This window comes from Corapipo altera, unplaced genomic scaffold (assembly GCF_003945725.1).
Source record: "Corapipo altera isolate COAL_440 unplaced genomic scaffold, ASM394572v1 169, whole genome shotgun sequence".
In the NCBI taxonomy this organism is placed as follows: Eukaryota; Metazoa; Chordata; class Aves; order Passeriformes; family Pipridae; genus Corapipo; species Corapipo altera.
Window position 1 is genome coordinate 760,566 of NW_020884946.1, and position 27,641 is coordinate 788,206.

The window sequence follows — 27,641 nt, forward strand, 5'->3', positions numbered from 1 at the left end:
GCGGTGGGGCGGCGGCGGCCGAGGGGCGCTGAGGGGCCGCCGCCCTCCCTCCTTCCCTGCCTCCCTTCCCCGCGGCCATGGCCACCACGGCCGAGCTCTTCGAGGTGGGTGCGGGCGGCTCCGGGGCTGGGAGGCGGCGGCCGGGCTGGGCCGGCTCGCTGCGAGGGGATGCGGCGGCCTCTCCCCGCGAGGTGTGCGGGGGCACCTGAGGGAGCGGGGGGTGGGTGTGTGGGGCTGAGGGAGCGCGGGGCGCCCGGGCCCTGCCGGGGGGCTGCGGTTCCCTCCCTCGCTCCCTGCCCGGGCTCCCCGGGGTGACAGGCCAGGCCAGGCCCGGCCCCGCGCTCCTTCTGCCTCCCTCTGCCAAAGGAACACGCTCCTCAGCCCCCGGCGCTGGGGTGTCTCAGTGCGGCTCCTGCTGCAAGGAAATAAGGAAATGACTTTGCCCTTCCTCTGTGGAACCCAGGAACGGGAAAGGGAATTGCTCACCCAAGGCCACGAAGGAGTGGGAATGGCAGGAGGTTGTCAGATCCTTCTCGTGGAACAACAGAGTGTCCTGAGCTGGAATGGACCTACAAGGATCATCTCCCTCCTGAAGGGAGCCCACGAGAAAGGTCTAGAGGGACTTTTGGCAAGAGCGTGGAGTGGCAGGACGAGGGGGAATGGATTCAAACTGACAGACAGCAGGGTTAGATGGGATATTGGGAAGGAATTCTTGGCTGTGAGGGTGGTGAGGCCCTGGCACAGGTTGCCCAGAGAAGCTGTGCCTACCCCATCGCTGGAAGTGTCCCAGGCCAGGTTGGACGGGGCTTGGAGCAACCTGGGATAGTGGAAGGTGTCCTTGCCTGTGGCAGGGGGTGGAACGAGATGATCTTGAAGGTCCCTTCCAACCCAAACCATTCTGGGGTTCTGTGACAGCAACTCCTGGCCTGGACCATGAGCTCTCATGACGTGACCTGTGATAAACAAAAAGTGTGTCGCCCTCTTCGTGCACGGGGATGTGGTGTCATCACCAGGTGTCCTGTGTTTGCTCTCCAGGTCTCTCATGAGCCAGTTGTTCATTTGATGGGCTGTCACTGGGACACGCTTTGCCCAGCCTGCAGGGAAGGTCTCCCTGTTTCTCTGGAAGATCCTATATCTGTGGCTTATGATAAATGCATTGTGTGCACTCGAATTTATGAATCACAGTTACGGCACAGGAGTGTTATGACTCACATCATTTGGCTTGCGTGGTTTTAAAAAAAATAGCAGGACTGAAATGCTGTGTTCCAAGTAGCTGGGTGCCAGGTTTTGTGGCCTCTCTGCATCTCTTAGGAGCCCGTTTATTTCTCAACATAATGACAATGCAGTTCTGTTCTTTGTGGGATGTTGGATGTGGGGTAGCTTGGATACGGAAAGAAAACTCTTTATGTTTTAGCTGCTTTGGGCCGTGCAACAATTTGCTCCATTTTGCAATGAAATTTCAAATTAGGTGAGAATTTTGCCTAGAGACTGGGCTTGAAATTATGTTTTCCAACATGAAATCCAGTGTTTCTGTCTCTCCTGCTTTCACTACTCTTTCATTCTGAAAGCAAGAGAGGCTTTGTTGGCGTTCACTAATTTAACGTGGCCTACTAAGTTAGTTTGAAGTTACTGCCTTATAGGTCAGAACATGAAAATGTGCTTGTTAGGGGAGTAACCCTTATCTGTGTGCTGAGGGTGGAATTTGATTACCATATTTTCATGGCTGTGTGTTCTGAAGTCATTTTCATTCTGGATTTGTGACGTTGTGTAGCAGGATCTGTGCTGAAAACGGACACAACGCGGACTCCGTTCTCCCTCGCATCACTTGAAGCATAAGTTAACAATTATTACTTCTAAACTGGTTTTTAATTTGCCTGTTAGTGTAGTTTCATTTATAAAGACCAGATCAAACCAGGTTATCATCCACTTGAGGCCTATCTCTTATTAAATCAGGAGTATTGGCTGAGTGGAGGGGATCACGTTAATTCATCTGGAGCCAGAGGGAAGTTCAAAGCTGTTCAAATTGACTGTTGGGGCTCATCTGATAACAGGCAAAGGACTTGCAAATGACATTTGTAATAGCTGATTTTCAGCAATTTCTGCAGGACAGGAGAGGAGACTTAAAATAGGAATTAGGCTGCCTGCTCTGGGTTAACCCTGTTATCAAGATAACATTTTAAAAAAGCAAATGGATGTGGAAGATACGATATACAAACTGAACTAAAAAGTTTTGGATCTGCAGCGGAACCTGGGAAATCATGTCTTAGAAAGACACTGTTGAACTTCATTTATTCTTTATAAATCAAGTAGATTGTTTTTAGCACAGCCTTTGTGGAAATTTGGAAGAAAAAGCTCTTTTTTTTTTTTTTCCCTCTGTTGATCAATATTCTTCATATGATATCCGCTGCAATTAATGTTCCTTAAATAATGCAGAACAGGATTTATGTGATATAAATATAAATGTGATATATTTATATGATTAAAGAACTGAAGGACAGCTGTCCTATGGAAGTGTTCTTGAAAAACAGGTATTTTCCAGGTCATGCCCCTTTGAAATATTACATCTGCATATGGGGTCAGCCACACCATTCCTTGCCATGTGTCTGGCTCGTTTTTGGGATGCAAGGGAGGGAGCTGCAGGAAAGATTGTGATTTTCATGTAAAGGAGAAGTGCTGCAAAGAGCCCTAAGGCAATTGGGAAGCTGGAGAACTCCCCTGAAGGGAAGTTACAGTATCAAATGTCTCAGTTCACCTATAATTAAACTTGCAAAAATGCTCCCAAACTTTTACATGTAAAGGAGGAATAAAGAGAGAATTTGTATAGGTATGAAAACATGGCATTTTGATTTTTGGTGAAGAGGATTCAGGTAAAGGAAGCTTTATGTTTTGTATCAGGAGGAACTTGGTTAAAGAGATGAGTGACTTGTAGGGAAATTGTTTTTATGCAGCATCAAACAGTCATTTTTGCAGTTTAACCAGTAAAACACAGTTATTCGAGGCAGTCTGTGCATGAGGAGTTACTGGGTGATCTGCTGAAAGGGTGAAATTTCTGCCCCATCCAGCAGGATTCAATATATTGCAAAGTATATTTAAAAAACTTTTAATCTTTCTCTTTAATGGCTGGGCCTGCCTGGATGGGGCATAATTTGTTTCTGAGAAAACAGACCTTGAACTGGCAATATGTGCTTTTTAACCCTTGGTTTTAGCTATTAAACTAACTCTATAATGCTGGTTTTTTTCCCTCCCTATTACTTGTGACAGAGTTTCAGACATATTGATACCATAACCAATTTTATACCTGTTTATTTTTTATTACTTTCATTTGTTAAGACCAGGTTTTATCAAAAGCATGGTCACACCTGTCATCACCAGAAATGGCAAATACCATCGGTTGTGGCAAATACCCCTAATAACCAGAGCCACTCCCAGCTCTGTTTTGGGTTGTTTCACACTTTCAAAACTGTTGCTGTGTGTAATTTAAAAGGTTTCTATGAAATCCTGAGGGTTGTGGGAATACTTTACTTGCTGATTTTTAGATGTGCTGAGCTTAGCACCTACTCAGTGCTGCTAAATTACCGGTGAAGCTGAAGTGATAAATACTGGTTTTTTAAGGATAAATGTTGGACTGTGTTTAGAGTAATTTAGTATCAACCATGTGATGAAATGTTTGAGCTGGTGTAAGTATTGTGCCAGCCAAAATAGGAGATGTTGGTTTTATAAATGAGGTTTCTGCCTTCAGGGAACATCGCTGAGTTGAGAAATAATCTTAACTCTTCAGCCTGGAGCGGTGCTTTAAGGGAAGAACTAGCAAATATGGAAGAAACTTGCATAACCTTGAGCTTTTAGCATCCCCTCATACCCTGTTTTTCCTCCTTGGGAAGGTCAAGTCCCTCATGTGTTTGTGTGATTTGTTTTTCCCTTTTTATCTGCTTCGTTCCTGCAGCTGCAGTTCGATGTTGCACAATGTCCGGTGGCATCTGGTGCTGGTTTTGCCACGGGGCAGTGCCTTGGCCAGCTCTGGGTGTGATGCCATGTTGTGACCTGCACCAGAGGGTTGAACCACTGTAAAAAAACCCAAAACCAAACGCTTATTTTTCCACATAATTTCTTCAGACAGATGAATTCTCCAGTCTGTTCTGCTGTGCAGCTGATGGCTGGTGATGTAACATCCCAAACCAGCGGACTCTGGCAGGACAAGGCACAGGCTCAGCTGGAAATAAGGTCATTTAGAGCCAACTCACAGACCTGCAGCAAATCCTAAAATCTAGACTAGATGCTCAAAGTCACCATATTAAGAACAGTGTTCTTCAAATTAAATATGTAAAGCTAAGAGATGATGGGGTAATTGTCAGCACTGTGCTTCCTCTTGATTGTAATAAAGCTTTCAAACACTTTCAAAATGATGTGTGAGCAGCTGCTTAAGGAAGAACCTGCTGTGGGCACATTGTAAGGAGGTTTTTATTCTGTGGCCAGGAGCCTTTTGTGGCAGATGAATACATTGAACGCCTGGCATGGAGAACACCTGGAGGAGGTTCCAGAGGTGGAGAAGCTTTTGATCCGAAAAGGTAAAACCAAACCGCATAATGGTCAAAGTGAATGTGTCTCTAATTGTACTGTTTTATTCCACATGTAGCAAAAAGCCTCTGTGTGGTGTTGCTGTGTGTCCAAGGAGGTTTTCGTTTGGGAGAATTGCTAAAATTTGTGACCATGAGCTAATTATTCAGAACTAATTACTCAGTGACAAGAATAGGGAAAGTCACTTTCCGATTTAGACCTTTTAAATAAAGGAAATTTGGTGGTGTTTGTCCTTGTCAGACACAAGTGTTCCAAAGCACTAGAGTTGCTGGATTAAAGCATAACATGAGGCTTCACTGCTGTGATAGTTCATTTAATGAGTTTCTTACTTCAGCTCCCTGAGCTGCCTTGTCTTAAGACCCCGTAGTTGGCAATCCTGGTGCAAACAAACAGCACAAACAGGTAGGGTGGGAAGAAAGGCAGCTCTAGGGATGTGATCCCATGATAAGCTATTCTGACTTCTGGATCTACCTGAATCTTCTTTTGCTTGAAAGAGTACCTTTCAAATAGTGCTACTTTTTAGCTTTTGTACCAGTATTGGTGATATTTTTAAAGACACAACTAACTTAAGTGTTCTCATTTTCCACATGATTATAACTTGGGAGATCAGCAACTGCAGTAGCTGTGCCTTGGGGACTTCTCATCCATGTGATCCTATTCCAGATTGAGATGGTTTGCAGTAACCTGAGCTACAGAAATTTAGGAATAACTAACTTCATAGACCAGCTGTTGCTGTTAAAAAGCAAATAGAAAACACTTTATTAGCATGGCCAAAGACATTCCTCCTGGAGCAGTCTGGCTCTCTGGAGGCACACAAGAAGAGGAAGGATATTGTTGGATTTCTAGCAAGGTGCTGAACCCTTGACATTCAGTCTGGGGCCTGTATCCTGTGCAGAGCTTTACATGTGATTTTAAGCAGGAAGAAGCCTGGAAAGACACAACATTGCTTCCTGGAGCTCTTTCTCCACACTTTTTCCTGGGATCTCCTTTAGGGTAGTGAATAATTTGTAGCAGTACCAGTTCATTTTAACAGATCCTCTATATTTCTGCTGGTTTGCCTGTGTTAACTTCTGTGAAACACCTTCATATTTTTCAGGACAAGTAGGAGAATTCTGCAGCAGTTAATATTTTTCTTGTGGCATGTTCTAGTATTGGGAAGAGAGCCAAAATTAATATCAAAAAAACCAGATCTTTTGGTGTATGGTTTTTTTTCTGTTATTAGAAGATGCTGCTTTTGTTTGGTTGTAAGAGTGTTGGAGTCTTTATTTATATTTTGAGAAACCTGACCAGCAGCTGCCTCTTCTGCTTGAACATTCCTTCCTCTCTCACTATATTGAGTACTGTGGCTGAATAAGTGCTGAGTTGGCACAGTATCTGTTTAAAAAACAAACCCCAGGTTGAATCAGTTTGTTAAAATGAATAGAAACTCTCTGCACTTCCCTAGGGTTTTGTTTGAAAGTGTGTTGTGTGTCACTATCATTCAGATTTTATTTTAAATATATTTCTGTAAGCTTGGACCTGTTCCTTGTGGTTTTCTGTGGAATCTAATGCAATGTGCTTCCTCTTGGGCTTCTGGCAAGCAGGGAAGGAGCCTGTGAGGGGGGAATAATTCATTCTTTTTCCTTCTGGTTGCTGAGAGTCTGTAGCCTGTACTTGGCAAGCCAGGAGAGGAGCAGTGGGCTCATTCTGCCTTGCAGCTGCACCACAGGTTGGAGGGCTTCACATCCACCTTCTGAACAGGGTGTTTGTGAAAATGCAGGTTCCTGAGTAGTCCAGAAATAGCTCCCTGAGGACTTCCCATTTCCTCTCCTCTTCTGCTTAGACATTAAAGCTGGACAGCAGAGTTCTCTAATGGTTCAGATGTTTTCAGTTACTGTCATGAGTTTCATGGCTCTGGAGGATCTGGGAATAATCATTCCCTGAGCATCAGTGACTGGGATGTTTGGAAAAGTAGAAGTGAAAAGGTGACAGGAAGGGGACAGAATGGGCAAGAACAGGAGTGAGAAAGAGAGAGACATTAAGAATGGAATGGAAATAATAGTGGAAATTTAAGAATGCATTGAGGTGATTGGGGAGAGTAAACTGTGAGTCTGAAAGAAAAATCAAAGTGGTGGGAAAGGGCAGAAAAAGCCTTAAAATGGGTATAGGAAGAAGTGAAATCAATCAAACCAACATTATTAAACCAGGTAGTAATTGCCTATTAATAGGATGCTGATTTACAACTTTACAGTAACATGTACAGTAGAAAATATTTTCCCTTTGTAGCCCTTCCATTGAAGGGATTTAGTGGCCTGAACTCTTTTTGTCCTTATGAGAATTATTAAGGGAAGATGAGGATAGAAGGATTTTGAGCCATGTTCTTGAGTGATTGGAATTTATTTATCCCCCTACATTCCCTTGGCCTACCATACACAGTTTTTATGTAGGCACTGAGTGCTGCACAGCCAGGGGGATAGACCTTAAAACAAAAGAGCCTTTTTAAGTTGTGGTTATATCAGCCTTGTTGGCAAGTTCTTTCCTTCAAGGTGTTTTAAACTCTCTGCGGAAGACAGTGTGTTTCAAACTAAAGTGTGTTTTCCTGTGTTTTGTTCTAAATCAGATTATTGGAAGAATTCGTAAATCATATCCAAGAATTACAGGTAATGGATGAAAGGATTCAGAGGAAGGTGGAGAAACTAGAACAGCAATGCCAGAAGGAAGCAAAGGAATTTGCCAAGAAAGTGCAAGAGCTGCAGAAAAGCAACCAGGTGAAGTCTGAAGAGTAGAGTCAGTGCAAAGCTGTGCAAGTTTTAAAAGCATCGTGTGCTCCTTTAACTTTTCTTGGTCCATTGTGCTTCTCTGTGAGATAAGAGTAAAGAGGCTTTGATGGAAAAACAATTTCTCCTGTCAAGGGGGGCTTATCTGCATGTTCCATTAACGAGTGTTAGTGATGGGTGAAAGTAGTGAATCTTCACAGCAGTTTAAAGGAAGACACTAAACTTTAATGGGATGTGTGTAATTCATTAGTGGTTCTGAGACACAGCACCTGCTTTCACTGTGCCTGTTGCTGGAGTAAATCTAGTGTTTCCTGGAGTACATTAAATGGAAATCATGGGTTTAGTGTCCATGTCTCTGTTCTCCCAGGTTGCCTTCCAACATTTCCAAGAGCTGGATGAGCACATCAGCTATGTAGCAACCAAGGTCTGTCACCTTGGCGACCAGCTGGAGGGGGTAAACACGCCACGGCAACGGGCTGTGGAGGCTCAGAAGCTGATGAAATACTTTAATGAGTTTCTGGATGGAGAGCTGAAGTCTGATGTTTTTACAAACTCTGAAAAGGTAAGAGCTGTCAGCGGGATGAAAGCAGTTCAAAGCAACGAGCGGTGCTGCCCTAATTACAAGCTGCTACCATGACTTACCATGGTCAGACTTCAAACCACTGGGTGACTGACTTGTTAAAGTGGCATTGTTCTGAAATGTAAATGAACAACACTGGGCTGCAGATTGCTGATAAAGCATTTGTATTCAGCGATGCTTAATGTGGCAATGTTGGCATTTCTCATTTTATGAAATTATCGGAGATTTGAGGAACGCTGGGAGGGCAACTTTGGAGTCCACACAATATCTGCCTTTTCCCTTTGAAACCCCTTGCCTCAGTTCCATCCTGTAATGCAGAACAGTTCTGAATGCAACTTCTTTGTGAAACTTTGCTCTGTTGGGTCAGTCCACTGGCCTTGGATACCTTTTTGTCACAGCATGCCTTGGGGCTTTGTATAGTCCTGTGGTTATGTCTCCACCCTTGGAATTTAGAGGAACCAGGCAGGAAAACTTCAAAGAACTGTTAAAGCATTTTGTTTTTCTTATGCTTCAAGAGTGTGTTCATGAAGCAAATACAAGCTGAATGGTGTGGCAAATAGAAATAAACTGAAGGAAAAGAATCCTGCTGTAAACAAAAGAGCACTGCGGTTCCCTATGCAGATTAAGTAGAGTTGGCTTGGTGGAGTTTTCTTTAGAGTTGTTGGTTTGGTGGTTTTTTGAGGGTTTTTTAGGTGTGTCTTGAAGAATCTTCCCTCTCTCCTTAAATTCTGTGCAGTGGTAGGATTGTAGTCAGGAAAAAATTATAATAATGTGGGAACAGCAAAAACTTGGTTTGCACATTCAGCAAAAAAATATGTGATTGAAATGCAGCTCTTAGAAGACCTGAGAACAGGTTAATAGTCACCCCCTCTCCACTGAGCTGGAGGTATCTCAGGGAAATGAAAAACTCATCATTTCATGCAGTTGTATTCCCTGACTTTCAGTTCATGGGCTGTGGATAGATGGTAATTACCAGTTGATAGTTTGCCCTAATTCAAGAGGGAGCACAGGAAAAACTTCCTTGACTTCCAAAGGAAACAGAGGGGTTTCAACATAATGAAACTCCTTCTCTGACCAGCCTTTTCCAGAACTAGGTAAAGTTTTCTTTTTTTTTTTCCTATGTAGTAATAAAACATGCATTTTAAAGAGATTTAATGACAGCATGGCAAATAACAAAGCATAAGTTAGAGAATTATGTGTTGTCTGCTCAAGAGTCTCATAGAATTCAGCTTTCATTTTATTTGTAAATTGAAGTTTCATAATCCACCCTATTGGAGGATCAGAAAAATCAGGTTTATAAATAGGGTAAAGCTGGAAATTTGTAAACAAATGAATCTTTATACATCCCTGAAGAATAACAAGATATTCAGCAAAGCTGGAGGAAGACAAATATAGTAAAGGCTGTAAGTCTTGTGCCAGTCTATAGGGGAAGTGCGTGGGAACACAAACAAGAAATACTGGATACAAGTTAGCTTACTGAGGTAATTTCAGTCAAGTGGATTCTGTAACTTGTTGCCTCCTCGTTTAATAATAAAGTAGTGTTTATAAAAGAACCTGCCTAGACATGTGCTGTTACACCTTAATGCATCTCTGAACTAAAAACAGCCCTAAAGTATGAGATAGTAACAAATATTTTTAAATGTAAAACCTTAGTGCCTTGTCGGTGTCTTCTGATCTTTGAACTGATGTGGCTTTTAGATGGTGTTTTGGAGGATGTTAAGATTTTTTTGTGCTGTGCCAGCCCTCACAAGTGTGGGTTTTTCTTTGAGGCATTGAGAGCAAGAGATACTGTGAAAGGAGAGGCACAAAATGAATTATAATGCAGTTATTTCCTAACTGATATTTTTCTCACTAGTGTCAGTTCTTAAAGTCCATTGGATTCCTCTTCCCCCTACACTCAATGTGTTGCTTCCCATATTGCTTTCTCTTTGTCTAACTTCTACCTTGTCACCTCTGACTGAAGGTTTTCCCTCCTGTATTGTCCCAAACTATATATTGTGTTTTCATATTTTGAATCCTTATAATTTTCCTTCTGCTGCCAGCTAACCAATCCTTCTTGTGTGCTGAAGAGTCTTGAAGTGAGCAAATCACTCCAGTTAACACAATTAAACTATCAAAATGATCTAGCAGCTCATTTGCTTATTGTGCAGTAACATTGTCCTGCTTAATGTGTTTACTGTTATTCTTATATCCCTTTCTCTCTTTATGTTCTGTACTCAACATTATTCCATTATGCATTTTCGGTTGTGCATAAAAATGTGCCATGTTAAAATTCTCTTATTTCTCCATGATTTCCAGGGTGATTTTTTGCCAGATATGTTCCAGTGGTATTTTATAGAATATATTTATTTTGGTTTTAATAGTTTACAGAAGCCTGGTTCAATTAAAAATGAAATATGTCCGGGTTTAAGCAGAAACCACAGAGGATTGATTTGTCATGGCTTCTGTTGTGCTTAAGAAAAGGCCCTGAATTCAATAAAATCTAAGTTTGTTAACAGCTGTTGTGTGAAGAGGAGACAAAGAAAATGTTGTGTCTGTGCATTTTTTTTTGTTTGTTTGAGTGTTTTGGTTTTTGGTTTTTTTATTTTATTTTATAGCATTGGTGAATAACTGCTGATATATAGACTATTTACTGACATCAGTATTGATCACAACTGTTGGGTATTAGGGTTGCTGTAAGCCAATAGAAATAACTGCTCTTTCATTGGATTTATTTGAGGAGCGTGGCTGCTTTTGGCTTAAGAGGCTATTGTGAGCTGACAGTTCAAAACATAAGCTGCTCTTAATAATCAGAGTGGATATACTTTGAGTGCCCCTATTTTTGCTGAACAACCAACCTCGTGTGATGCCTGTGCTCTCCATTCTTACCTGTGTGTCTGGTTCTATTCTTGCAAAGTTTTAATCCAGCCCGCTCTGAGTGCTGGGAGAATAGGATTTGGTTGCTTCCTTTCCTCTCACTTCAGCTCCCTGGATCATCACTAACAGGAAGAACAAGATAAACTGCATATTCTCCATGTTCTCCATTGTGTCAGCTTATAAAGGTTTTAATCACAGAATAATTCAGGCTGCAAAAGCCCTCTAAGATCCTCAAGTCTAATCATTCCCCCAGCATAACCAAGCCCACCCATGTCCCCAAGTGCCACATCCACATGGCTTTTAAATCCCTCCAGGGGTGGTGGCTCCACCACTTCCCTGGACAGTTGTGCCAGTGCTTGACAACCCTTTCTGTGAAGAAATGTTTCCTAATATCTAATCTAAACATCCTCTGGCACAACTTGAGGCCGTTTCCTCTCGTCCTGTCCCTTGTTCCCAGGGAGCAGAGCCTGAACCCCACCGGGCTTCCCCCTCCTGTCAGGGAGTTGGAGAGACCAAGAGGGTCCCCCCTGAGCCTCCTTTTCTCCAGGCTGAGCCCCCCCAGCTCCCTCAGCTGCTCCTCATGGGACTTGTGCTCCAGACCATCCCCAGCTCTGTTCCCTTCTCTGGATACACTCCAGCCCCTCGATGTCTTGTCATGAGGGACCCAAAACTGATGCCAGAATTCCAGGTGAGGCCTCACCAATGCCCAGCACAGGGGGCAGTCACTGCCCTGGTCCTGCTCCCTCGCTGTTGCTGATCCAGGTCACGTGCCATTGTCCTTCTTGCCCCCCTGGGCACACTCTAGCTCACTTTCAGCCACTGTCAGTCAGTACCCCCAATACACAGACCTTTATTCACCACCCCCTTTGAGGAGCCTTCTAATCCCCAGGACAGCTCAGTAAAGCCTGTAAAACCATCCCAGAGCTGTGTCCGGTTTGGCCCAGCCAACACTGGGCTTAAATCCACTGAGGTTCAGCTGCAACCAGCTGCGTTCCCCACATTTTCAGATTGGTGTTTTCTATCACTTTATTCAGGCCAGTGGAGCTGAAGTCACTAAGCACTACTTAGATGCACTTCCCGTGCTGATCCATGGTGGAAGAATAAATGATAAAAGGTTTTGCTACCAAGGACAGAGCACAAATTTGCATGCTGTGTTATCTTTATTTGTTAACCTTTGTGTTTATACAGCTATTCTTAGTTTGTAGCTATGTAATTAACTGACTTTCATCTTGGTTTTTGCTTTGGACCTCAGAGTTTATAATTTCTAATACAGCTTCCATTTCTCCTTCCTTGGGAGAATACTCTGCTTTGATCCCCTTTTTCCCCTTCCTCCTCTCTGAGTGTTGAGCAAGGTCATGGCTTTTTTAGAAACAGCCAATTTCATCAGTTTTAAAGCATTTCCCAGTGCTTTCCCTGACAGGGTTGACAAGCCATTTCCCTTCTGAGTTCAACAGAGGTCTCTTCTGGTTGGGTGTGAGTCAGTCAGACTTTCATCCCAATTACTGTTGAAGTTTGATGTCACAGCTCTGTGTTACAGTTATATATTTTATTCCCAAATGGAAGGGTACAGATTTCCATGAGACTGCTCTACCCAGGTGTGATCTAATCAGCCCTGAGGAATCTTTGGTCTTCAAGCTCTGTTGGCCTAGTGCAGTGAAGAGATGTTTGTCCAGGTAGCTCACACACCCCCACAGACCTGCCCAATGGGAACATGCAGCAAGACTTTTCACCATGTTTTGACCTACATAACTTTGTGTTCAAGAAAAATACCTTAAGCATCTTAAAAGTACATACAGGAGCTTGAAGGGGTTGATCTCTTCCATGGGTATGTCAACTCAACCAGCTTTAGAAATAGGAACTGTGGGTATGAAATTGGACAGGGAGGGGGGGTAGGAAAGGAATAGCCCACAATCAGACCTTCTTTAATAATTCTGTCATGTCTTCCTCTCAACAGATTAAAGAGGCAGCTGATATTATTCAGAAACTGCATTTGATTGCACAGGAACTGCCTTTTGACAGGTAAAAATCTATCTGCACATCTTTTTAAGAAAATAAATCTTCACATAGCTGTAGTTTCCTGATGCTTCCCTTGTCTCCCCTTTGGTGCTGTGCTTAGTGATTCATGCCCAGCTGCTGAGCTGGATTGTGTGCTTATTTCCCTCTCCTCTATTCTCAAATTTGTGTTCACATGCTCATGTTGTAGGATCATCTTTACATACACATCCTAAACTGCTTAACAGACTTTTAATGGGATAATTTTGCTTTGCTGACTTAATGGTAGATTTGAATTAGATACTTGTAGGTTTTTAGGGGTATAAAGCAGAGAACTTTTCTGTCGTCTTTGTGTTACATGTTATCATTTTTAAGTAGAGTGCCTCTTATTCATGTTCTGGGATGCCTGTGATTCCTCTTGTGATGTGGATTTGAATTTAATCATGCTATTTTTTTTTGTTGTTAACAGGTTTTCTGAAGTAAAATCGAAGATAGCAAGTAAGTTATCTATGCAGTTCAATCCATATTCCTATATTTGAATTGTTAAAGATGATTAGAGAAGTAAGCAATACTGTCAGCATTACAGTTTTTGTCAGTGCCTGATGGATTTTTGTTGTTATCCCCTTTTCTCTCCAGGTAAGTACCACGATTTAGAGTGCCAGTTAATTCAAGAGTTTACCAGTGCACAGCGGAGAGGAGAAATCTCCAGGATGAGAGAAGTAGCAGCAGTTTTGCTTCATTTTAAGGTAAAAACTGAGGGGTTCCATTTAAGTACATGAATAAAACAACCCGTGGTACAACAAGTGCCTGTTTCAAGTGAACATCTTGCATGGGAACAACCACCATATCAGATGACATGTATAACTTCAAAAATACCCAGATGTTCCATCTGAAATCAGATGAAGGGGAATAAAGGGGGGCAGATGATGGAGGGTTGGAGGCAACATCAGTGGAGAACATTCTAAGCTAATCTTTTCCTGCATGTTTGTGAACTTTTATGTTTGAGAAAGAACGTTGAAACTTGTGTATATTCCTGTAGAGTGGTGGTCAGTGAAGGTATGTTAGATCTGTGACAAAAATGAGTTTGGAAAAGTCTACACTTTGAATGAATCTCAATTTTTTTGCAATAACTTTTCACGGGTATTTTATTTGCTTGATTTCATTCTGCACTGCTTTAACACTGAGTTGTTTTTCTCCTTTCACAGGGCTATTCCCACTGTGTTGATGTGTACATAAAACAGTGTCAAGAGGTAATGCAGTTTGTTTTACATGTATCTCTTTGGGTGCTGATTTATGTAGTCCTATAGGTGGTTGTAAATCTGTTGTGAAATGTGCTTTTAAATCCCTAGGGAGCATTCCTGAGGAATGATGTCTTTGAAGATGCAGCCATTCTCTGCCAGAGAGTGAATAAGCAAGTTGGAGAAATCTTTAGCAATCCAGAGACTGTGCTAGCCAAACTCATTCAAAATATCTTTGAAGTTAAACTTCAGGTATTTCACATTCTAACATGTTGAAGTTCAGCGAGGAAACTTTTAATCAAAAAATATTTTATCCAGTAACAGGAACTAATGAGAATTTACAATATTTGTAACCTTGTAGAATCATATTCATTGCTCTGTAACAACTCAGACAGATAATCAGGCCTATATTAAATAAAGCTGCTTGTGCTCTGGGTACAGGGTGACTGAAAATACTCAAATTCAATATGTAAAATTATTAGGGAATATTGTTGGGTAATTCATGAGATGTCATATGTGTATTTGATTTCTTCTCTATGCCCCCTACCAAGACTATGTCAGGAAAAGAAGTTTAATAAGCATCTTTAATTTGTTCATTCTTGGGATTGGGTGTCATGTGTGTTCACTGAATAATTGAAAATAACTTATGTTGTGAATACTGTCTTGCAGCTAATGCAATATTTATATGAAAATCTAGAATAATTGAAAATGTTAAGTTTTCCATCCTGCAAATACACTCACTAAAGTACTTAAAGTCAACAACATGACATCCCTTGCAAAAAGCAATTTCCCTGTAGATGTCTTTCTTACAGTGCAGAGGTTGAGCTTGTGTTTCAACCCCAATTTTCTGTGTCAGTTTGGACTTAGTATGTTATGGTAAATAATACTTTTGTCCAAATAGTCAATGACAAGAAGACTCTAAGCTTGTATCTGCTTTGTGTCTGTATTATGATAAGCAAATATAGAACCATCTCCTTTGCTTACTGTCAACTGCAGAAATGCCCTGAGGCCTCTGGTGCTTTTGATTCTTAAAACGAGGGGATTTGGTGTTAGTTGGTCAAGTGTATTTTCAAAGCCATCTGCCTTTTGTCTTTGCTTCACACATTACTGCCTTTATTATTAAATACTTTTCTTCTAAAAGATGCATTCAGCTTTCTCTGTAGATAATGCTGGATGTGTAAAGTAGAGATTTAAAAACAAAGGATAGATGAATTACCTAAAGTAAGACATACATTTTCCAGGAAACTATATATAATCTAGGAAGAAGTGGTTAATAATCTAAGAACCTGTGGTTGTCAGTTGATCTTCTAACAGATGTACCAAATTTCACAGGGTTATGTAAAGGACCAGCTAGAAGAACACAGGAAATCAGATGCAGAACAGTATCTGAAGAATCTCTATGATCTATATACAAGGTATTTATATATCAATGATGAAATTATTGTTGTAGATATTCTCTTGTAACAGATGGATTGATTCTCAGGATGTTGAAAGAGGAGCCAGAAATGGAAATGTCTCATAAAAATTGAAAAAAATGATATGGCCATTAACTTCTGCAATGGTGGCTTTCCTAAAGAAAACTTAAAATTACCATAATTATTTTTAATGGGAAGTACTGAGTGTAGTGATCTTTGAGGGTCATTTTAAAACTGTACAAAAGCCAGTCCTCCCCATCTCACTGGCAACTTGATGGCAGTGGTGCTGTGTGTAGTTAAACCTGAATTATGGGAAATTCTTTCCTTAAATGCAGAACGGCTCCAAGCCTTGCAGGGTTCTGTTGTGCTGTGTACTTTACAAACATCTGATGCTGTAATTCATCCAAACTCCACCTTTTTTTCCTCCTCTCCCCTTCTTTTGTTTCTTTTGCATGAAGAACCACTAATCTGTCAAGCAAATTGATGGAATTCAACCTGGGTACTGATAAGCAGACTTTCTTGTCTAAGCTTATCAAATCCATTTTCATTTCCTACTTGGAGAATTACATTGAGGTGGAAATTGGGTATTTGAAAAGCAGGAGTGCAATGATTCTGCAGCGCTACTATGATTCCAAAAACCACCAGAAGAGGTCCATTGGCACTGGAGGGTAAGTTCCTTCTGGGAAGTTCCATGATTTTAAGATGGAAGGGAGGTGGTGAGGGGAGAAGTGTCCTATTTGCCCTGTCAGATGTACAGTGATGAACTGCAAAAGACCTAAAACTTTTTATAATTTGCTTTCACCTTTATGTTCTGCTAAAAAGTGTGTTACATGTGAAAGGTGATGCATGGTATTTATACATATGGGAAGTGAAAAATACCAGTTCAACCTATGTTTCAACTTAGGATCCAGATCCACAAAAGGACTGAAGCAAAACTAAGGTACCTAAAGCATGTATATGTGTGTATCTAAAAGCATACATTTTTTTTCACCTGCCCAGGTCTTGTGGTTCCCCTCCCAAGACCTAGGAAGGGGAAAAGACCATAGCAATGTCAGTGAGAAAGCTCTTAGTGAGCCCAGAAGATGCAATGGACTTAGAGAAAGGTAAAACAAGACTTCATTATCCTCAGGGTAGAGAAACTAAGGAAGGAGTAGTGAGAAGTGGGATAGGAAGGATTTAAACTTGTGTGAAGGAGAGGTGATGAAGCTACTGCACCTTTCAAAGAGCTCAGTGTGTCAGGAGTGAGAAGTGATGTGGAATGAGCAGCAGCAAAGTAATTAAAAAAAAAAAAAAGAAAATTTAATTTTCTTGGGGAAAATTAAATTTACCATAGTGAGTAACTTTCTGGGTTGTTTTATGCATGGAAATGTGTCGGAGCATGCTTGGCTAAATAAAGGACTGCTGAGGATGAGAGGATTCGTGGGTGTGGATGAGGTGGAAAGCTCTCATTGGTGCTTTGAAAGTGCAGTGTGACAGCATATGGAGACTAAACTTTGTCCCTGGAGCATAAGTGCCATAGGATTCCACTGAAATTACTCTTATCCCACAAAGGGGAGTAGCTGGTCCCTCGTGTGAACGTGCCCTGGTAGAACACAGCTGATGGTGGAATCAGAGGTGGTAGTTTTGCATTTACTGGCAATGTTTTTTAAAGCTTGCAAGACTTGTCTTAATGCTTGCATATCTTAAACCGTGTCTTGGGTCCTGTTTTTTGTTTCGTTTTTTAAGTTAACAACTAAAATGTCCTAAATTGTTGAGGAATTTCAGTAGCGAAATTTCCATCCAGTGAATTCTTCTTTGGGAATGTTTCTGTTCCAGTATTCAAGACCTCAAAGAGAGATTGAGGCAACGTACAAACCTACCCTTGGGGCCAAGCATTGACACACATGGGGAAACCTTCCTGTCACAAGAAGTGGTGGTTAACCTTTTGCAAGAAACCAAACAAGCTTTTGAAAGATGTCACAGGGTGAGTTTGCTTCCTGTGATCTTCGTTTTGCGTGTGAAACTCTAACTTGAGGTTAAATTTTTGATTGAGGAATAAGAATAAGGAATAAATAAAATATCTTTTGGGGTTTTTTCCACTGCAACAGGATCATAGTGGAGCAGGGTTTGCTCTTACATGTGTGTTTAGTTGTATTTTGTGGGTTTTAATACTATTATAATACTTTTTCCGGGAGAAGTGAGGATGCTTAAACCTACTGCCTACATTGCTTTTCTTACTGAATTACACCCAAGACCTGATAAGCCTTTAATGTGGTTTTCTTTTCCTGCTTTAAAAATACAGTGAACAGTTCAACACTTGTTTTCCTGTGTCAAGTGTCATTTCTTCTTGCCTTGGTGAATGATCACTAATGAGAAAAATAGTCTTTAACATTGTTTACCCTCTAGTGTTCTTTAAATGCTTTAGTCTAACAACAAAAATAAGTATTTTACTTCTGATTAAATTGCTGCTTTTACTGCCTGTCAGTCATATTTGTCTGGCACTTGGGGTAAATGAAAGCCCTTGAAATTCAATTGCAATCTTAAGTGCTAGTGATTTTTTTTTTATTAGCTAAACACACTGATTTCTAACAAATTTTAATTCCTCTAACATTCCAAATGAGCTGAGGGCAGAAAAACTTAACATTTCAGACGTTTGGAAGTTTTAGCATTTTATAAACCTAGCAGGGCCAAAGATAGAACAGGATACAGAGACAGCAGTGTTACCTGCACACCCTGGGATCACCTCCTTCCTAGTGGTGAAACCACTGCCTGTAAGACAGATAGATCATTAATTTTCTCAATATCACAGTTGCTAGAAACAGTTGTTAAATTCATGATATAAACTAATTGTTTCCACACGTGCACAACCTTTTTTTTCCCCACCTTCCTGTTGGGATCAGATTTATTCATATTTGGTCAAAAAATAATTGTATTGGGGTGGAAACCCTGATGGATCTTGGCACGAAAGGAAACTTTTAGAATTAGGGTTTTGGAACTGAGAGGTTTGTGGACAAGGCAACTCACTTTGCAGAAGAGAAGGTACACATATCCCTGGCTATTTAATTGTGATGTTTATCTCACATAGCAGATGTGTGCAGATACACTGCACCAACTGGGACTGCTTCAGGAAAAATAAGTTGTTAGTTCTGATTGTAACCACATACTGAAACATTTCAGTGTTTGTAAATGTCTGTTGTTGGGGGTTTTGTGTTTTTGGGGGGGAAAACCAGCAGAAATATCTATGAGTGTTGTTGTGTAAATTAACTTGAATTGCTGTAGTAATCTTTTTTACTCATAAAAGCCTTCACCTAATTCCTTAAAAACCAAAGCTGTATCTCTTATGTACAAAAGCCCTGCCACGTTTTCCTTTAGAAAGGGGATTTACTGACAGGTTGCTGTCCCAAATCCCACGTTGCTCCCAGCTCATCAAAGTACAGGTGCTGTTTGGAAATGTGGGCATTGCCTCACCTCATAAAAGTGTTTGTGCTCCACTGGCTCCAGCTGAACTGGCCTAAATGGAGCTGAGCTTCAGCTGTGTTGGTTTTGCTGCAGTGATAAAAGGACAGAAACTGGAGGTGCAGCTTAACCCACTGTCCTGGCTCTCACTGTGGCCTGTGGCCTTTATTCTTTATTGAAAGAATAAAAATACAGGATGTGGATAAAGTAATTTCTTCTGTATGCATATTCCCAGCATCCAGTGGCTTGTGGTTTAGATAATTCCTAAGATTACATCTGAAAAAATGTCTTTTAAGGACTATTAATTAATATCTTCCTTTATTATTATTATTATTATTATTATTATTATTAACTTTATACATTTGCTTCTTGTAGCATCTGTGGCAGCTTAAGTTTACTTGTAAATGCTGAAGGGTTTATTGATACTAAAGGCTGTTCCTATAATCCTCTGTATGGATATTTTTCACTTAAAATAAAATTCCAATTATTCTGGAATACTTGTTACATTTTAAGCTTATCCCCTGTGCCATATCAAATAAACTTTCAAATCTATGTAGAACTGACCTTTAGGATAATTTTTTCCTTTTTCTTTGAAGCTCTCTGATCCCTCTGACTTACCCAAGAATGCTTTCAGAATTTTTTCTATGCTTGTAGAGTTCTTATGCACTGAACACATCGATTATGCATTAGAAACAGGCCTTGCTGGTGAGTACAGGATTCTCTGAGCATTTCATCTCCTTGGCCTTTTTGTGCAGAGGATCTTTGCAGGTCCTTGCTGTGCTTTATTGATTGGCCTTGTTCACAGTGTGTTGGTTAAATGAAATTTTATGTGTTTTGGGGTCAACATTTAATGTCTTCTAAAGTGTAGCTTTCATTTGGGAAATTGGTGCTCAGATGGGAACAGGCTTCTGTCTTCAAAAACATTTTTGTCACAGGAATTGGGACATCAGCACTCTCTGCCTCTTTTAATTGTTCTCCGTGCCATAACAAGGGAATATTTTTATATTAAGGCTTAGTGTCTTAATTTTCATAAGAATTCTGTGCTTGTTTGTATGTTTGTGCTTTTTAGAGTGGCAGTAAATAAGAAAACTGCTTGTTTAAAGAAATTAAAATCTTGACAGTGAGAACCTGTCATTTTTAAGTGACAAAATTAAACTCCCATTCTGAAGGAGGTTTTAAATTGACTGTCCTGTTGTGCTTTTAGAAATTTTAACAGTGAGATAGTTCTCTGCTTGTGCCTGTTACCCAATATAGCTGTGAGAAGTACCCTATATATGGCACCATTTTAAATTTTTGAAACTCTTAAGCCTGTGATTTAAGCATTCATGGAAAAATTCTGCATATTTAAAAAGTCATCATGCTAATTATAAGAACTGCATATCTGTACAATCCTAATGAAACCTCCTTTGCTTTAGGCATTCCCTCTTCTGATTCAAAGAATGCAAATCTGTATTTCTTGGATGTTGTCCACCAGGCCAATACCATTTTCCATTTATTTGACAAGCAGTTCAATGATCATCTGATGCCATTAATCAGGTACCTTTATTTTGATTAATATTTCCAATATGAGTGGTGTTTTTTTGGTAAAGAAAGCAATTTTTTTTCATTCCTCATCTCTGTTAAGAGGAGTTTATGCTCAGACTAGATCAAGTTGATATTGTGGAGGATAAAATACCATAATGGGAGGGGGAAGAAGGGAAGTTAAATTGGTTCCTTTGAAAACTAATGATGGAGAGTGAGCTCCAAGAGTATTGATAGGTAGGAGAAGCAATTTTTCCTTGGAGACATCACTGCTGCATTCCAGGTAGGACTAAAGGGGGTTTGTGGCTGTGCCTTGGGGTCCTTTCTGATGGGATGGGAAATCTTCACTGAATCCTGTTGTAAGCAGCAAACCCTGATATTTTTACACTGTCACACATCCAACCTTTTACACTGTTGCAGTTCCTCTCCTAAATTATCTGAATGCCTTCAGAAGAAAAAGGATATCATAGAACAAATGGAAGTGAAGCTGGATATGGGCATTGACAGGCAAGTAGAGATTTAAACTTTCTCTTAATTCTTAATTTGTATAAAACTCCTTTGTGATGCATGTTAACTGTCCTTTTAAGCATGAATTAGTCCTGAATGCAAAACTGATATTTTAATATTTTTTTTAAATGATAAACATGCATTATTGTGCATAGGAAATTCAGATTTTTTTATGGTTAGAGGGTCATGTTTTCTGTGGCACATTTCTGACCCATAAATACTTCTGGAAGGATGTTAAAAGATGGTTATGTTGAAAGAGTGCAATAGTTCAGTTTTACCTTATTGTCTCAAACTCTTTTTTTCTACTTTAAAAGAGGGAGAAATGATGATTGAAATAGGTTAAACACTTACAGGATTTCCATTAGGAGCAAAGTTTGACAAAAATAGGTTAGATGATTTGCTGGAATCTGTGCAGTGCTATGGATTAGACCCAGTCATAGAAGTCTGTAGACCTGGAATAATTTTGATTCTGACATTGACTTGCTTTGAGGTTGTGACTCATTTAATCTTTTTTCTATTTCTCAGAATATAAATGAGGGGATAGCTATAAAAATTGTAAATTAAAATCACAGCTGTTTTGCAAGCAGAGGCAAATAATAAACTAACAAGCTTAATGTTAGGAAATGGAGCTGTTGTGCGATGCCCTACTTTTGGTTTGGTGTATTATTTTCTGGAAGTGCAGAAAGAAAGGTGGAAACAGGGGATGTGTAAGTGGCAATTGAGATTTTTAGCTGCTCCTGCTACAAGTGACCTTCGAGATTTAAACACAAAGTTTGAAATATTTCAAGCACAGAGGCCATAAGCTTAGATCTAGACAGGTTGGTCATCAGCATTAAAATAGTTTGTGTATAAAATAATCTTTTAAAAGCAATAGCAAGACTTGCGAGAACAGGTTGGAAAACAGGATGTTCAGAGGTTTGTGGATGGAGAATTCAAAAAAATTAGTGTTTCAGCCATACAAAAGAGATTAATTTTGAGATGAACATTACATGTGAGATGTGTCTGTGTGCCTCTTTCATGCTGCTTTGTGGTGCCACTGGTGCTGTTGAGAATGGATTGTCTTGCTTAAAGGAATTGAGTTTAAAATATAAAGCAATTTTTCTAAACATTGGTACTTTTTCAGCATTATCCAATCTGGAAAAGTCCAAGTGCAGCTTCTTGAGTGCCATTCACAGCAATTGAATCTACCTCTAAAAGTGATTTATTAGCCAAGCAAAATTAGTTCAGCCCGTTTTCTTTCAGCATGTGTTTTGTGTAAACAGCCTTCTGGGAGTATTTATTGCAAATGGAAATTGAGGAGAATGAAAAATATAATTTCCTTAAATTTCTGTGTGGATTGTTGGATGAAGTGCACCTGAAATGCAAGTCTGAGTTCTGTGCATAGGAGAAAAAAGGAGTTTGTTCCTTCTTTGGATACATATATTCCTCTCCCCTCCACCCCACTCCAGCTTGAATCCTTCAATGCCTGTAATGGCCTTGACTGTTTTCTTCAGGGAAGTTGGAAAGATGAGGGAGATGAAGGAAAGGGAAGGGGGCAAAAAAACCCAGAGGGATGTTCCTGGCCAAGGTGGGCACTGAGAGAGGTTTGCAGCCTCTCTCAGCTGCTTTGCTATTTGACCTTTGCTTTGGACTTAAAGGGCCTTGACCTTAGATAATGTTCTGAACAGATAAATCCTATAAGGGAGAAATAAATGACACTATAAAACTCCATTAGATTTGTGAGAACAAGAGAAATAGCAAGCTCTGGCAAAGGAAGAGGTTTTTCCTTCCCCCTCACCCCTCCTTCACTTTCCAAGTGTGTTCTGATGCTTCTGACTAATATGCAATGTGATCTAATTCTCCTAAACCCTTTGGAATGCTTCCTTCAGCTTTCTGATTCCCTCTGCATTGAAGGATCCTCTCCAATTTCTCTGAAGAGCTGGATTTGAATGGATTACCTTCCAATTAATGTGTCCCCTTTAAAAGCAGCTGGCCAGTGTGCTGTGTGCTGTGCTCCAAGACACTGAACTTGGAGGGAAGAGTTTTTAGGGATTTTTGGGCTGATGCTTCTTTTTCCAACTGCTCACTAAAAATCAAGCATATCTTCTCTATAGAATTACATTGCAATTCTAGAAAAGAGTGTGTATTTGTGCATGTTTGTTAAATGAAATATTTCCTTTGACACACTAAAAGCATTTTATTGTATCTTCTGTAAATTACTCAAATATGAGGTGCTGGGTTTTTTCCTCATTACTCTGTGCTGCTGACTTTTGTACAGAATCATGTTAGTTTGTGTAAATATAAAAATCAAGGAAATGAAAATGTTCCCTTCCAAACCCAACCTGTGTTTGTAACTTTAAAGGACACTGAATTGCATGATTGGACAGATGAAGCACATCTTGGCTGCAGAGCAGAAGAAGACAGATTTTAAACCAGAAGATGAAAACAATGTTTTGATTCAATATACTAATGTAAGTAACTGAAGTCTCAGCTCAGGAGTGTCATCAGGTAGAGGATGTTCCCTGCCAAACATGCTTCAGACAACATGTGCATGTGCTAAATTTACTTCCATTCTGCACCAAGCACCTCCAAACTCTGTCATGGGCTATTTTCTCAAGCTGAAAATGAACATGAGCAGTTTTGTCTCCAGTGTCAGACACAAATCAGGAGGTGCTGGAGGAACTGGCACATTCTTTCCCGTCCCAAGAGGCCCAGATTTGGAACAAGGCTTTTAGCTGATAATTAGCTTTGATATCAGTTTCAGAAGATCAATTATCAGGTACTCTCTGTTTGCTGGGTGGTTTTTCCCCTCAGAGTGGCAGGAACATGACAAAGCATCACAGGTACTGCATGAACATTCTTTGCTGCACAATGCTGTCTGGACCACCAATTCTGTCTGAATCCCAGCCTAGGGGTTTCTGAGGAGCTGTAGGGCTGCCTCACATCGGGCTCTTGTTAGGGAACAATGCAGGGAGGAGTAGAGAACAAACTCACTGGGAAGAAGAGAGAGCATTCCCAGTTGGGAGTGGGAGAAGTGGAACAGTGGGATGTAGAGCCTTTTACTATGTGGGAATGGTGAAGATGCCTGTATGGCTGTTAATTTGAATTTATAACTACAGCTGACAAAGTTTTTAATCACTTCCCCCTCCCCACCCACCCCTTGGTTGATCACTGTTTGAATTAAAAGTCAAAATGAAACTGTTCTATCCTGAACTGCTCTGAACTATAACTTAATTGAATATTGTCTTGCATCCATCTTCCTACTCACATTTTTGCATCTTTACGTGGCAAATAAAAAACTGTTGGAAAATTGTTAATTGGAGAATGACTAATTTCAATGCTGTGCTGTGAAAGTTTAAAGATTAGTGGCTCATGTTTGGCTTATGACATGGAAACCACTTTGAGAAGAACAGATTCCTAGAAAGTAAGTTACCTAATCATTCTTACTTTGTTTTAAATTTAGGCTTGTGTTAAGGTCTGTGGCTATGTTAGAAAGCAGGTGGAAAAGATCAGAAATTCCATGGATGGCAAGAATGTGGACACAGTTTTGATGGAGCTTGGAGTTCGTTTCCATCGGCTCATCTACGAACACCTCCAGCAATACTCCTACAGCTGCATGGGGGGCATGTTGGCTATTTGTGATGTGGCTGAGTACAGGAAGTGTGCCAAAGACTTCAAGGTAAGACACGAGGAGAGGATGATGGATGTGAATCCTCTGTCAGGAGGGAGTGTTTTTGAAGATCTAGGTGGACAAGCTGTTACAAGACTTCAAGCAACTCTAATATTTTATATCTGTTTTTTCTTTCTTTTCTCTTGCCCACAGATTGCTCTGGTGTTACAGCTCTTTGATACCTTGCATGCACTTTGCAATCTTCTGGTTGTAGCCCCTGATAACTTAAAGCAAGTTTGCTCAGGAGAACAACTTGCTAATCTGGACAAGAACATCCTTCACTCCTTCGTTCAGCTGCGTGTCGATTATAGGTCTGCTCGTCTCGCCCGTCACTTCAGCTGAGAGCACAGCAAGAGAACCTGTACCTTTGGGCAGGCCTCAGTTGTCAGAAAGCACAGGGAATGATTCCTTACCAACTGTGGGTGTAACTTTTGTGGGACAATGACTGTTCAGAATAAAGCAACAGCCATATCTAAACGTGACAACGTAGGAGGTGAGCAGGTAAAACTCGGGGTGGTGTTTCATGTGAGCTAAAGTTCTCCCAGTGAAGAATTTCACAAATCTACTTGCTACTGATTTTTTTTTTTTTTTTTTTTTTTTTGGTTTGGTTTGTTTTTTTAATTGGAAACATGTTGGTGTAGGAAAGCAAGTGGTGCATTGGAAGTATTTTAGTCTTCAATACTGAATTATGAGATACCGTTTGTTAGACTTGAAATACAGAGCATAGCGTAGGTAATGGATTACATAGACTAGACCAGTGTAAAAACATCCTTCATCAATTTTAATGACTTAGACTTCAGCACAGCTAATCATAATCAAATTATCTTTGATTGGTGTTTCTAAGTCATTTCTTTCATTTAAAACCTTATCCTGCTCAATGTAATTTCTTGCTCTAATTAATTAGCTTGGAATTTCTTTGAGATGGAGGAGCAAAAGCAACACTATCCCAGAAAGATGTAATTTATTCATTGTGTAGCATTCTAAACAGAACTAAAGTGGTGAAAAGTTTTGGATTTTTTTTTTTTTTTTTAGCTCTTTGACTCTGTTTTTTTTTTTACCTAATAGTCAAAGGCCCACTGGAATGTACTGGCATTGTATGATCTGACATTATTGTTTCTGTTTGATACCAGCACACTGAATTTTATACATGCTCCTGAAGTAAATGAGGCTGCCTTGCCTAAGGCATCCTTACTACAAGGTGAAGGTGCCCATTGTTGGGTTAATATACAAGAACTTTCTCCTGTCTTACTTTTTATGTAAATAAATTCAAATTCTAATGAAGTGAAAGGATAAAATGTAGCCCAGTTTTTCCTGTGTGGCTCTGGCCAAAACCTCGAGTGGAAAATTCCTGTGCTGAAGGTAATTGATCCTCAGTGCCTGAGCAATATAAAATGTTGAAGTGTGCAAAAGCTGCTCTTCCACTGCTCATAATTTTCATACTGGACACAGGCTACTCTGTGTCCCTTGTGCTCCAGTGTTTATTCAAGGTGTTTCTGACATGGACCCACAGTGAACTGAAGGAACAGTGATGTTTGAAACATCCGGGGTGGCTTTTCCACAAGCAGTTGAAAATTGATGTAAATAAACCTTTTCTCAGTGCAGACTCTTGTGGAAACCAGGTTGGAAGTGCAGTGGTTTGTGTCTTCAATCTGACTTACACCATCCCTGAGCAAATCCTTTCTAACATGTTGTTTGTACTGTTATGGAAACTTCTCTCTCTCCCACCTTCAGAGCAGCATTTCTATCAATTTACTTTATGGGTTGGTCAGATAATTCTATTTTCCTCTTTCCTTAATGAATTCCCAGGTGTAGTCAACATTGACAAGACTCATGTGGGACTTCTCTTGGTTAGTTGAGGTTCTCCTGCTTCATTTTATATTTAGCAGAGCATTGTATCAGTAAACAAGAGGATGGATGCCAGAGTGTCTCCCAAGTATTCCAGGGGACTGGCTGCTTTGCTGAGCTGCACTGCTCTATTCCTTGGCCATGGCAGAGCCACAAAGAGTTTTGGACACTGGAGGAGGCACATGCTTGTACTGCTGCCATTTCTTTTCAAAAGCTCTGATGTGAGTTCAGATGATACCTCTCTGTTACCTCTGTAACCGAAAGCCAACAATTTTAAGGCTGTGGTTTTATTAACCAATACAAAATCTTTCTACAAAAAAACCAGTGTCAATTTGTAAACACCTCAGAACAGTGAACATCATCTTGAGATTGCAGATCACAGAAGTGCTTCAGAATTTGTTGTATGATTGTTTGAATTTTTTTAAGGTTGTATGAAATGTATTTACCATATTCCTCGCTTTCTTAGCTGTGTTTTCCATGCATATGCTCAGTGCAATATTTCCATTATACCTGTTAACAGGAGGCAGCAAAAAGTAGGTGAATACTTAAACTTAGATATGTAAACTCTTCCTCAATAAAAAAAAAAAATTCCTTCCAGACACTTTTTTTCATTTCATTTCCATGTTCTTCAAAGATATTTATACTCGATTGTATAAACCCTTCTATTTAAAAAAAAAAAAAAAAAAAGAATAAAAGTAATTTTACTGACCAAATTTATCACTGGTGTGAGCTTTCCCCTTCCTTTTTAAAACCTCCCCTAGCACATACTGAAAGTTTTTATTTCTGGAGAAGGCTGCATTGTCAGTAAGTTTATTTTATAATACAGGTTGGATTGGGATGGGGTGGGGAACTGTAATTTTCACACATTTTTAAGTTTAGAGCTCTTATAGCAGGTAATTTAGAAAAATATTTCCAGTGGCTTCTGAATGCAATAAAATAGTATCTTAAAATACAAATATGCCTTTTAATGTTCATATAATGAGTTAAAGTACTGCCTGTCTAATATTCCTTCCTACAACGTGGGCATTTATTTATCAGGCTGGCAGCCAAACAACTGCCTGAGAGGGGGGAGTGTGTGTGTGTGTGTGTGTAATTATGTTGTCTACAATTGGGGAAAATGGCTTTGCAGCAAACTGTTGAAGGCTGGAAAATAAGCTATGGGGTTTTTTTTACAAGTCCTGTAATTTATTAAGATCATTTGGGTTTGCTCCCTGCCCTCTGTTTGCGTGTGCACAGAGGGCAGGGAGCAGTTGGTGTTCTGTAAGAATACTT

General features: G+C 40.2%; 1 protein-coding gene across 2 annotated transcripts; it reads left to right on the forward strand.

Annotated features, from left to right (window-relative positions):
* Nucleotides 1–26,690, forward strand: EXOC5 (exocyst complex component 5). Of its 2 annotated transcripts, XM_027662542.1 has the most exons (19): nt 1–104; nt 4,474–4,565; nt 7,175–7,322; nt 7,699–7,893; nt 12,722–12,786; nt 13,229–13,257; nt 13,396–13,505; nt 13,965–14,009; nt 14,109–14,249; nt 15,330–15,412; nt 15,871–16,080; nt 16,317–16,352; nt 17,228–17,375; nt 19,444–19,552; nt 20,263–20,383; nt 20,789–20,875; nt 23,217–23,325; nt 24,318–24,533; nt 24,678–26,690. In XM_027662542.1, exons 1-19 carry the CDS (start codon nt 78–80, stop codon nt 24,864–24,866), a joined length of 2,160 nt encoding a protein of 719 aa, XP_027518343.1. In that variant the 5' UTR covers nt 1–77; the 3' UTR covers nt 24,867–26,690. The 2 variants fall into 2 exon arrangements, with proteins under 2 accessions (XP_027518343.1, XP_027518344.1); XM_027662543.1 differs by lacking the exon at nt 16,317–16,352.
* The last annotated feature ends 951 nt before the right edge of the window (nt 26,691–27,641 follow it).